We start from the raw sequence: 13,481 nt of genomic DNA, 5'->3' as shown, positions 1-13,481 counted from the left end.
CAAAAGGCGAAAACACAAATCATGAATTAAACATGAGCACAGGGAATTTCGCTAGTTCCACTAGTTGGACTACTTCGACTATGATAAGATTCAACCGGAATTCTGCAAACTGCCTGCGGTCAATGATTTGGTATTGGCAAAGATTATTTCATAGTAAAAGACAAGTTCTTGCCGAAATCGAAACGAAATCTAGCATACGGCAGATAAAGATACCCTAATTTTTATGCGGGTTTCTAGCTCTTCAAAATTTCAACGAACCGTAGAAATGTATGTTTTTGAATCTGGAAATTTTAACCACTTCTCGATGTTTATACTGATTCAAAAATCTTACGGTTTCCAGATTATACTCATGTTTTTCAGTTTTTCTCATGATCTCTGCGAATACAATAAACTGTAGAAATTTTATTATGGCGGTTCTTTTTCTTCAGAGCCTACCCAATTTGAGGCTGTTTGCCATCCATTGGACAGAAGGTTTAAAATCGTTTCACTTTGAAATACATAACAAACTGTTATACCCTTTCGATATACTTATTTGTAAAGTACAAGGATTATATTGAATATGAAAAAATATTTACGTTTTATCACGATGCGAGTTACACTATTTGTCGTAGGTATCGAACTAGTCACTTCACAAAATCACTTGGAATCTCTTTGGAAAAAAACCTTTGTACTTCGTGTTACGTTCAAAGATATCCTGTAAATTAAACAAAAAGTAAAATGTGACACAACTGATTCTTGAAACCATGCACGCCATCAGTTCACGATTTAAACTATCCGCGTCTAGTTCGAGTCCACACAGCACACAGCGATGAACTGGTTTGGCACAGTTTGCACACCAAATAGATGAGAGAATCCCACAGTCAATAAAAGCTACGCCACCATAAACCTTGAATCCGCTGCCAAAAGGATGGCCGGTAGCCAGATTGATATATTTGCACACAAATTCGGATGGCCTTGGGCTAGGCCAGGAAGGCGAACACGACGCCGTTCGGGCTTGGTATCGCACCGATATCGACGACCAAACGACGGCCGTCCACTTTAAGTCACCACCAACCGTACCGAGAGACTGTCCACCAGCGACTGAACGGCGCGTTCCGGACTGCAAATCAGATATAACTTCACGTACCGACGGAACCAGAAGAAACCGCGCACACACATAGGCTGGGCGCCCCCGTCATCAAGCGTACGCCCGTGGGGACCCACGACTTGGACGGGCCACTGCGCTGACGGGTGCAGCCATGCTGCTGGTAAATGTTTACAAATTTCCGTTTTCCATTCTGGCCACGGGGCCACGGGGACTCTTCGGCTGTTGGAACGTGCAATTTTTGTTTTACCTTTTTTTTTCGGTGACGCTGTTGATTTTTGACTGATGTAAGACGGTTGGAAGCCGTAATTTTTCCGGTGTGGGAGAAGGCGGGTGGCCAGTGGAATGAATGGAAGATGCGGCCTTAGTGCGGCCGACGTACTGCCCCCGGCGGGTCATACGCTATTACGTCAGTGCACACGGTGGGGTCGACCGTGGGTCCCGAGCGTCCCGTCAGGGTCATCCTGGCGACCCAATTCTGGTAGCCCGTTTTTCCAGTTTTCCCCCGCCGTAAATGAACTTGGACTGGAGAAATTACGATCGGATCGGTGGAAGGTATATTTTTACCACATTTTTCCACGCTATTGTACGTGTATTATTCGTAGGTGCATTCCAACGAAACTTTTTCCATCCCTATCCAATAAATCCAGTTTCTTTCGCTTAGCTCGCGCTTAGTCAAAGGTGCGGAGAAAGAAAAAACTAGCGTATGCAGAAGTTTTTTTCAAATAAGATTTGTTTTTTCAATATAACACAATTCAAAATAGATAGTGATTTGGTAACCAGTTTGTTTGATAATTAATTGTTTCTCACATGTCAACTTTTTTTTGTCAATACGCTGGAAATTACAAGTGCAAAAAATTTAGTAAGTTGACCTTGTTTGCTATAGTTTAAATAATTACCATTTTTATCAAGCTGTAGAATAATTTTTTTTTGGGGTCCGCGACAGCCGAGTGGTAGCGCCGGTTAGAAAATCGGCCCATGAGCGCCGTGGCTCACAACCTCGACGGCGTGGGTTCGAATCCCAACCGAGACCGAACCCTCCCCTGTACGAGGGGACTGACTATCCACGTACACATAGGGTAAAAAGTCTCGTAAGCCCTTTACAGGGCAGGCATGACCAACAAGGTCGTTACGCCAAGAAGAAGAAGAAGAAGAAGAAGAAGAAGAAGAAGAATAATTTGATGATAAAATAGATTAATGAAAAATGTTTCACTTGTGATTAATGATTAATGAAAGATGTTTCACAAAATGTGAGTACACTTATTTAATAAATTAGCATGTAGTAATAAAATATTTGTGATTTATGAAACATTAAATAAATTAAATGTTTACAATTAATTAAAAGTCCAGCACAACTGCGAAATGGTTTTTAAAAAAATGAACAGAAAAGCACAAGGGTAACGGATTGAATAAATATTCAGCGATTTAATAACTATACTCCCTTTTCTCGCTTGGTTGGAATTTGTAAGGCCAGCATTTCAGCCCTTCAGACTAATACTTGTTCCGGACCACCTTTTATAGCCTGCAGAAAGACGTCCTACTAACCTTTGCTGGTACCGTGCTGACCGTTATTACTTGCATATACTTTTAGATGCGACTCGCCGCGATTATCTTAACCCCTAATGGTGCCTCTAGTGTTGGTTATGTTTTCCTCGGTACGCCCACCGCATCTGACGATTCAAAAACAATAAAACATTTTGCGCGCAAAATACCCGCCTCCGAGTGGCGCAAATCAATTACCGAAGAGAAGTCGGACCATCCACGACGGCGATGCTGCTGTAAGAGCGAGGCAGAACAGATCCATCCCAAGTGTGGTTGTATTAAAACATTGGAGTAGCTGGTTGGTACGCCAAAGAACCCATTGAACCACGTTCGCTTTCGTCCCTTCCGATAGTCGGCTGTAAGAAGAATGTGTTCCTTTCCATTTCTGGTCTGTTGCTAAAGTATGCATAGTTTTACATTGCCCAATTGCCTCCTCGGAATCGATCCGGTGGAGTTGGGAGTAATAAACAAAGGCATTTTTCTTCTTATGAGTGCGTGGAACAAATGGCGGAAAATCTAAATGCACTTGTGATGTTAATCTGGGCATGTCGATTGACGGCCGCAGCCAACGGTGAATGGTTGCTGGCGGCATGCAGTTTTAGATGCACCCATGGGGCTCCTAAAGCAACCGAAAGAAACCGTTTAAAATCAGATACATTTATTTAGGTTACATGCAATAACCCATCGGCGAGTTAAACTTTCAATTAAACTTTCGGTTCATGCATACTGCGTGATTATGACAAGGTTTACTTCCACACGAAACCTATTGTGTAACACAATTGCCAAAATGACTGATGGAAGCTTAAGTATTTTCTTTAATGATTGTCGTGCCAAGTTAGTTATATTCGGTGGGACAATTGCACAGCGAGGGTAGCACTTGACTACGTACGCGAATTCAATTAATCTTACAAACCTCCTCGACCTTCAGGCGATACCTTTGTTCACTTTTTGCAAGATTTTGCCATTATAAGATCGAAAGGGACGCTCCAACCGCCGGGTTTGCTTGTCCAATTATATACTTCTGGTGAGGTCATGATGATACTGATACTACCACTTTAAGGTACGGGAGATCTTATGTACCCGTTACGGGTGTTCAGATTGCCGTTGGCGATTACAAATAATTGAGATGCGCTCTGGCCAGTTTTTTCTCTTTCCGCTCAAGAAGGGGATGACGATGCGGCTGTTCGTGATCGTTGTATGCAGCTTTAATCACTTAGGCCGGGGACTATTGAATCCATTGGCATTACAAACTCAGTATGTAGTAATAGGATTACTTTACTACGCTGACATCGATGAGATGGACATTTTTCATCTGGAAATCATAGTAACGCTTGTTGATCGACAACAAATTTTTGCGATGTAAAGATGATGTAACGCTCATCTTATCGATTAATGCTGCTCGAGATCACCTCCACTAAGTACTACTAATTGACCACCGTGCAGATAATGGCTAAATATAAAACTTTTCCGTGTTATGTGTGAGCCAGATTTTGAGATTAATTTGAATTGTAGTGTCATAAAAATTTTGCATGCATCAATGGTTCGCCATATGTATCTATACATTTGTAAATTTTAAATCATTCAGTTGATACCCGTTTCAAAAAGCCTTTAATACAATGATTTTTTAATTTTTTGCTTGAAATATAAAAAAAATAGAATTTACACTGCACTATGTACTACTTTTCCACCGTTTTTTCGCCATTGGGACACGATGGTGAAATATAAAAAATATGTTCGGGCATTACAAAAATGTAACTGAAAAACAGAACTACGCATTTGAATGTATTTACAGCTTGAATAACCGTCCATAATTTATGTTTTACTGGGATCAGATTCACTTCCTGGTTGGAAACCAGTGGAAATGATTAAAAATCATCACGCGAGGTGATTTGTAGATTGATCAGATTTATCGCCAACTACCTCGTGCAAATTCCGGCTCATAAAAAGTAATCGACATATCGATCAGGATGCAAGCGGTAATTAGAAATACCTTTGCTGCAGTGAGCCGATGTAATGAGCGTGTAGTAGTCGGCTGGTTTGTCGGGAAAACCGTAAGGGACCCCAACATTGACACACTGCAGATTTTCGTTCCTTCGTTCTTAAGGTCACGGGCCTTCCAACCGGTATGTGTTGCATCAATAGGGTAGTTTTGAACGTTTAAATGTGGGGCGGGAGTCCAAAAAGCAAGCTTTTCATTTATATTTCCAGTTTGATGTGTCATCCACCACCACGGTTTTTGCCGCCCTGTGGTGTGAATTATTGTTACGACATGTAAGTTGAAGAACGTGTTACCGCATCAGTGCCTTCTTTTGGTTGTTTCGACTTTAGACTGAAGAATGAATCACGTTGCATATGCGCTGCTTCTAATTAAAGTCCTGAGCAATGCGTTTAGTAGCCACCTGATGCCGTTTCACAATCCCGTCACCTACTCCAGACAAGCCTGAATATCAACGAACCATACGAAATTTCACTTTCAGCACCAGTAGTAGGCCTTGCAAGCGGGCGACAATAAACATATCATTTCTTATAACGGTGCATCGTCGTCAGCATAAGGTTACTTAGACGGTAGTGAGATCGGCGTTGCCACACGAAGGTTGTGTCGGATCGAGCTGGCAAAAACAAACCAAAACCGGCCGTAGGCGCGCACGCTTTTGCAGCGTCATCCGTTACGCACGACCCATGAGGTGCTGAGAAGTCATTAGATGTGCGCCCGTCCCTGCTTCGCAGATCATTAATCAGCACACTTGGCCGACGCGTTTGCAGCACAGCACGAAAGTGCATCCGAAAGTGGGAACGGGCGGGCGCCTATGCACTTGGATGCTCTGGCAATCCAATAAACCCCCTATGCAGTTACCACAGACAATGCTCGCGGAACTGTTGTGCTGCTTGTGTGGTTTCGCGGTTCGCCCCGTGATTGTTCTCCTCGGCCAAAACCAAACGGACCATGCACGTGCCGGAAATACCCTGGTGTGTACCGAAAATTGGTTCAAACTTGGCGTTGGCCGGCGGGCCTGGTACCACATTCTGCACCGATCGGTATGTCATTAGCATGTGCACCAGCGTACAATAAAATCTCATAGCGTGGCCACCGACTTGCCGCGATCATAATGATGCATTTTTGCCACTGCCACGAACCACAAGGTTGTTCAATGAATGCAAGTTGTCAGCAGGTTTGCACCACGCCTGTATTAATGTTTCGGTCTGTTCTAGTGCAAGATTAGCGCAATACAGCGGAACCTCGTTCTCACAAGGTAGAAAAGAGGGAAATTATTTATTGTACCACCCATTCAGCTAACCCATTCAGCAAAAGCTACATATTTTATCTAAGTTTTTTACTAAGCATTTAATCTAAGCAAAAGCTACATATTTTATCTAAGTTAGTAGTTGGTTTTCTAAGTAATTGCATTATTGTGAAAGTTTTGCTTGAAATTTGCATGTCAGCATCATTCTTTGTTTTTAACCCCCCATGTCTCATCACAACATTATTTCCTTTGCATTTATTAGATTATTCTTATAGCCACTAAACCAGTTGGCTAGATCATACAGGGTGAAAGGAGACGTCCAATGGCGTTCTATAAATGATCGCTCTAATAAATACTGTAGCAGATTTGTTTTTAGACTTTTTAACAATGCAAATATGAAATTGAAATAACATTAATGAGTTAAAAAACAGGTTTGAAACTTTTTGATCTATTTTTTTCTTCATTTTGTTATTTTTTGTGCAGATTGTATTTTATGCTCACATCCTGTTGTGAAGCGAAGTGTATAGAATCAAACGTTTTTTTTTTTGAACCAAGAAAACAATATTTATTGAACAGGAACTAAATACTATAGATTCCAAGATGACACGCCGTGCTTGCAATCATGGAAGCTCTAATGAAAAAGGCAAACCAAGACTTTGTTAGCCATCAAATTTTCTGAACAAATATCAAATTGTCCGAAAGCTGAAAATGCTGCCTCGTCCATGCGTAAATATGTAAAAATCTGCGTCCCAACGGATAATTTGCGTACATTAGAAGAAGGTGTATTCTCTTATGCTACCAGCTGTATCACAATGATGGTTGTTCTATTTGCTCTTTTTTGTGCCTCTGTCTATGGATACCGCAGTGAATGGTTACAGTGGGAAATTTTCGTTTAGCACTTGCCCACGCCAGACAACGTGCTCTTAAACTTCACCTCTACCGTTTCCCTGCACTACGGCCGCAATTAGCCACGAGCGTAATGAGTTTTTTTTTTCTCTCGACCGTTTAATGAACTTTATCGTTTAAATGTTACCGGTGTTACAGAAGACTAGGCCACGCTGCGGAAGGCGGCCTCATCTGATTGGTGTCACGATGGTCGTAAGCAACGGGGTCTCTATTTCACTTCACTCAGCATCAGGCAGTTAGGTGTTGGTGGGTGGCCAGCATGTGTGGAGCTGTGGAAATGGAACAGAAAAAAGGCGACACCTGTTCGTAAAACGGTCCAGAGCTAAAGAATGGCCGTGACCCACTGTGTCGGGCAGTTGTTTGCGCGTCCGGCATGAGCTGGTACATGCATAAATTACATGCAGGTAGGAAACAGAGTGTGCAAGTTCGCACATAATTATGATTGATATTTATAAATGGTGATTTATCAGGTCTACTTATATTAACAATCCGCTATCCGTTAAACGATGTATTAATATAGATAACTTTAAATCATCTAATTGAACACAAAAGTAACAAAGACAGATGATAGTTTCACTTCGTCATCATCGATTTATTTGATCTTTTCTTTTCTATTTGTTCAAGAAAGGGAAAACGGTATAATCAGTATTCTTGTACTTAGTTTAAGAGCTGTATTAAAAGGTTTCTCCGCGAGTTGCACAATCACATCTAAACAATATTCCAACACATGTTTGTACGGTGCGGGAATCTAAAAGGACTGTTTTAGTAATTATTCTAGCTTATTTTTTCTTCCCTTTTCCAATCGTTTCAGTTTGGTATACCAAGATAATCTTTTGATCGATTAAATGGTTATCTACGCTATCACAATTCCTCTGTCACCTTCTACCAACTATTCGTTGTCCTTTCATTTCCGGCACATAAACAACACCTTTTGGGAAACTTACTTCCCCCCGGTAAGCTCAATGATGGGGATGACGATGCGCTGGTGGACCAGTAGACGGTGCAGTTTTGTTGGGTGTTCCGTTGGGTGTTCCATTAGGCACTTGTGTATTGGTGGCCGTACTGACGTCCGTCGCATTCGTTCCCGCTTCCAGGTTTTCTAGCTGCTGTTGCCACATGGCCGCGTATACACCATTTTGTTCGAGCAGCACATCATGGCGACCCCGCTCGACGATGGAACCTTCTTTAAGGACGAGAATTTCGTCCGCATGAATAATCGTCGACAGTCGGTGCGCAATGATGAGGGTTGTTCGATTGGCGCACACCTTTGCGAGGGCCGATTGAATGTTACGTTCCGTCTGGGTGTCCAGCGCACTGGTCGCTTCATCGAGCAGCACAATAGATGGACCCTTCAGGATGGTTCGCGCAATTGCCACACGTTGCTTTTCGCCTCCGCTCAACCGTAGCCCTCGCTCACCGACCTGCGTTTCGTATTTTTCCGGGAAGGTGAGAATTCGCTCGTGAATGTCGGCACTCCTGGCCGCCATAATAACGTCCGCTTCCGGTGCGCCCACACGCCCGTACTGGATGTTGTACTTGATGGTGTTATTGAACAGTACGGTGTCCTGGGGCACGACTCCGATTGCCTGACGCAGGGATGATTGGCGCACAGTTTTGATATTCTGCCCATCGACCGATATGGACCCGGTGTCGACGTCGTAGAACCGGAACAGCAGACGCATGATCGTACTCTTGCCCGCACCCGACGGCCCGACGATGGCAACCGTACGGCCGGCCGGTACGGTGAAGCTTACGTTACGCAAAACGTACCGCTCCACGTTGTATCCGAACGTAACGTCGTTGAAATCGATCCCCCCACGAACAACGGCCAACTCACCAGCTCCCGGCGCATCCAAAACTTCCTGATCTTCGCGCATCAGATCAAACATATTTTCCATGTCGACGAAATTTTTCTGGATTGCACTGTGTTTGAAGGAAAGGAATAAGGACAGTTTTAAAACATACAAATTGAAACATTCCTTCAATTTACGAACTTACCGATAGAAGGTGCCGAACCAATTGAGTGGCACGTATAGTTGAATGATGTAGCTGGCAAAAAGAACGTAGTCTCCCACGGTTAATCCCTCTTCGTACACGACCAGATAGGCACAAAGTAGAGAACCGGCGAGCAATCCACCACAAACAATTATATTTTGCATGGTATTCAGGATATTCAATGTGATGATCGAACGCCATTCTTCTTCCTGTAGTCCAGTACAAAAAGCACAGTATTAGGAAGGTCATTTGAAAGAAAAAATGTTTCGAATCGCATTCATTCACTCTATGAAGCACTCTTCCTCTAGTAATCTATTTAGATTCCAATGCTGCTGATATGTCCGATAAGCGACACTTACCTGGAACTTGAGAATTGCATCTCGGTAACAGTCTACCTCGTACTGCTCAGCGCCGTAGTACTTGACCGTTTCAAAGTTGAGCAGCGAATCGACGCTGCGTGCCTTCTGTTGATTATCGGCCAAGTTCATGCGGCGTTGGAATTTCGTGCGCCACTCCGTAACCACTATCGTAGCAACTGTAACAAGAGAAACCGGCGTTATAAAATGACTACATTTTTATTTCATTTTGGATTACTTACCAATATACAGCGTCATGGTGAGAAAAACGATGAATCCGAACCACCAGTTGAATGCCGTTATGAAGAACACAACCGCAATTAAAATGTCGACGATGGTCGGCGCGATAGAAAATAGAATGTAGTTCAGCAGATTATTGATGCTGTCCGTGCCTCGATCCATCACTCGCAGCACTTCGCCTGTTTTACGGTTCAGGTGCCATCTCAGCGAAAGGCTGTGCAGATGGCGGAAAAGTTCCAGCTCGATTTCACGCGTCGTGTACTGCTGTATGCGAATCCACAGGAAGCTGCGCAGATTGTTCAGTAAACCCATCGATCCGGTACCGCCTCCCTGAAGAAACTTGAACCCGACGTACATCAGGATCCAGTCCCAACGAAAATCAATCGGTCGCGCGGAAAGACTATCTACAATCTTTTTGTTGTAGATCGGCACGTACAGGTTGATCACACGGCCACCGATCAGCAGAGCGAAGCAGATGATCACACGAAACTGCAGTATCACATCCTTTTTGGGCCACAGGAAAGGCAAAAGGGTGCGCAATTTGCTCCAGGCGTTACGAAACGTGGACTGGTTTTCCTGCGACTGGGCGAGGTTTTGATACTCATCGCTTAGCTGCGCCGACGTTATTCCCGGTGCCTTAAGGCCGATCACGAAAAGCAACATGGTCGTCAGGTATCGTACCACAAACATTCCGAACTCCACCTTATCCTTCAGCGTCACCAGACGGAACCATCCGTCGCGATAGTTTAGGTTGATGAACGCAATGTTTTGCACCACGAACAGCATGGTCCAGAAGACGAGCAACACCAAACCATGGCCACGCGTTGGGACGGACGGAAGCTGATAGTACCGCTCCCTTACGAGCAGCACGATCGAGTACGGGTATGCGAACAGGGCTACTGAGATCGACAGGATCATGAAACCGTACACCTGCGCACCGTCGAAGACGAACCCTTCCAGCACGAACCGGACGGTTGTGAGTAACGGAAGCAGCACCAACAAAAACAGCTGAAAGTTGTACAGCCGGGACTTTCCTATCTGCAGCGGGTTGATTTCCGTTGCGTAGCGCCGGTACATGACGAGCTGCAGCGTGCCGAAGAGAAGCATGAAGCCTCCGATCGATGCCATGGCAACGGTATCCATAAAGCACTGGGAGACGCCATGATTGAACCAAATTACGTCCATGGACGTGTCGTTTGGACAGTACTGTATCATTTTTATGCCGATTTGGGGAAGCTGAGTGGTGCCACAATGGAAATACCGCAGTCAATGAGGCTGTAAATGGACACGAGGGAAATAAAAATTAAAAAATGTACGTACTAGGCAACTGCCAACTTGTGTTAGCGTGGTGCCACGACTGACGAAAAGCCTGCAATGAGCAAAAGCGTGAATGCTTGAAAATCTAAGGTTTAAGCTGTAGTTAATGATAACGACGACCATACACTTGGCTTATCATTCGACTTGATGTTGAAACAGGTGATTTAATTTGGGACTGCATATGCACAATCTTCACACCCGGACAGACAGGCCGGAAAATGATGCAAACGCAACGTTTTTGGAAGGTCATTATTATCATCATAGACTTCTGAGTAGCATCGATATGATGCAATGGGATCAAAGACAGAATATTTCAATTCTCATGGCGTAATAGCAGGCCAACGGTACTTCAGGCCAAAAATAATTTGAATCTTCCTTGGTCCAAAATCATTGTAACCAATTTCAGCACAAGGGCATGGCTCTATCAATTGACCTGTATTTGTGTACCTAGGCCGAGAGTTTTTAGTTTAACAGCAAACATTACAGATCTACCATAAAAACCATTTGGTGGAGGATGTCGTCTAGTGATCGTCATGTCTTTGCTTATCGGTCAACATGTATGGTCGGGCTTAGTGTTTCGTCACTTCAACGCTGGCTGTTTAACATGTTTGTAGAGATAAGCGATAAATGCATGCCATGAGTAATACAATGATGCGACGATTTTGCAATACCGGTAAAAGATGGTTTAGAATGTCGTGAATAAACGAAATTGTTTTTAATAAGGCAAATCATTTATCCTAATCAACATGCACACGGTATGTTTTAAGAACCTAATTATTCATCTATCTACTCTCCATGTTTCGATGGAAAGTAATTTTAATTTTATGTTTGAAGAAGCATTTCCATTTGAAATACCATGGTAACTTTTATTAGCGTTGTAACTTAGGAAACTGTACATTAAATTGTAAATATTTGATTCATCAAACCTGAACCTTTTCAATTTTATTTGTCGCATCTATTTAGCAAAACGCTTGTCTTTGTGATAGTTTCAGCGGAAGCGTAGTAGCCGCTTGTTACATCACGGTGACAATGCAAGGCTTTCTCCGTCGGAATTTAATTAACAAACTAGCGTACCGCCCCTAATGAGGAATGCATCAGCTTTGTAGAACACACTAGAACATAAAAGTACTAAGGCAAAAGCTTGACTACTTACACTGCAAACACTAGTTTCCGGCACTCAGTTAATCTGTTACCGTTTTCGACTTGCCAGCACAAAGCTTAGGGATTAAGATAAAAGTCACTTCTCCCTTTCTCCGCACAAGTTTTTCTCAACAGAGCAGTTACGTGAAAACGCCTAGACAAACAATCACACGGATTCTTTTTCCTAACACGAAAATCGTGTTATAATCTTCAATTATTTTCTTGCACTTTCATTTACAAACAGCTTGCAGATATTATACATCGCAAGTGCCCCGCGAGAATTTACCAGAACCGACTACTTCGGCAGACGATGAAACACAACTGGGGACAATGACGTTCCAAAACATTTTCTTTATTTTGATTATCATGACAGCTGATCCAGTATCGATACATCCCTGGATGTTGCGGGACATTTAGCTCATTTTCGTTTTAGACAGTTTATAGAGGTTGAAATTGATAAGTTACCATGGATGAGAATTATATATACTTTTTTTTTGGTACAGCTTTGCAAAAAACAAACTACAAATTAGATACTTAGAATTAATCGTCAAAATGAAAATGAACCCCGGGTTTTCGAAGAGTTTTCTCAAAAACATGAAACGATGATGAATTCTACCATCCATAAAGTTGTGCGTTTTGAAATGATCTTCCAAAAGGGGTCAATGGTGAAAATCGTTTGAAAGAATGAAACGTTATTAACAAATTTGCAATTTTTTGCCTAAATTGGTAATTGAGGTTAATCTATCTTGTTCTTGTAGAATTCTGTCTCATTTCCACGCAATTGATTTCCTCAAAAATAAGAAATGTCGGAAAGTTCGGTAAAATAGTAAATGAGGCCCTGGGCTAGATTCTCCTCTTCCTACTGGTTCATATTCAGCGCCTGAAGCTATGCAAAGCGCGACGCATCCATTCTTTTCGAATGTTTGATCGCTAACGGTTCGCTTAAAATAACATAACGGTTTAAACTAATCATGCAGTGGAGTTTGAATGCAGGTAATAATGGAGTGGAGGTTGAATACAACATAATTCTACATGTTAAGTTACTTTTTAAATTATACTACACATGAAGGACAGCATGAAACAATGAGTTTAGCCGAAGAAATGATTTGGAAACGGCGGCGCGCCCGCAGCGAGCAGACTGCTCTAATGGCCTTATCACACTGGTCACCAATGGTGGCTTTGCAAAGCCACCGAACTGTCAAAATTTAGTTTTGGCATCCAGTTTGACACAATGGTGCCTCTTGGTAGTGTGATAAGGCAGGCCACCTGGGAGTGGGAGTTTATATAATTCACTTTTGGTTCATGCGGTTTTCGGCAGTTTAAGATTAAAATACCGAAATTTTATAATCTTATTATGCTTATAATTGATTATTAATAAAATTAAAAAACATGAATCACTTTCAAATCAAGCTTAATATGCCAGATACAGCAAACTCCACACAATGACAGCTCGGTGATACGGGTAAGCCCATTCACCAACGGACCCCCAGCCACTCCAATGTCATTCGTTTTCGATGGTCGTTTGACAATCCAGTGCTTTTTCCATGCCACCATTGGTGACCAGTGTGATAAGGCCATAAGTCTATCGAAAAAGAGTGTTTGTTATAGTTTTGAGATAAAAGCCCAGGGGCCCATGGTCCCCCCTCATACCGCACCCCT

The 13,481-nt window shown here is 42.8% G+C and overlaps 1 protein-coding gene across 1 annotated transcript; it reads right to left on the bottom strand.

Moving 5' to 3' along the window:
• Window positions 1-7,351: 7,351 nt before the first annotated feature.
• LOC131261460 (ATP-binding cassette sub-family B member 6) lies at window positions 7,352-11,950 on the bottom strand. Its single transcript, XM_058263501.1, has 5 exons — window positions 11,836-11,950; window positions 9,368-10,640; window positions 9,129-9,304; window positions 8,773-8,978; window positions 7,352-8,697 (listed from the first exon to the last, which is right to left on the bottom strand). The coding sequence occupies exons 2-5, from the start codon at window positions 10,578-10,580 to the stop codon at window positions 7,734-7,736; spliced, it is 2,559 nt and encodes an 852-aa protein (XP_058119484.1). The 5' UTR covers window positions 10,581-10,640; window positions 11,836-11,950; the 3' UTR covers window positions 7,352-7,733.
• Between the last annotated feature and the right edge of the window lie 1,531 nt (window positions 11,951-13,481).

Source organism: Anopheles coustani, chromosome 3 (assembly GCF_943734705.1).
Source record: "Anopheles coustani chromosome 3, idAnoCousDA_361_x.2, whole genome shotgun sequence".
Classification (NCBI taxonomy): Eukaryota; Metazoa; Arthropoda; class Insecta; order Diptera; family Culicidae; genus Anopheles; species Anopheles coustani.
This window is presented reverse-complemented; position numbering and strand designations above follow the sequence as displayed.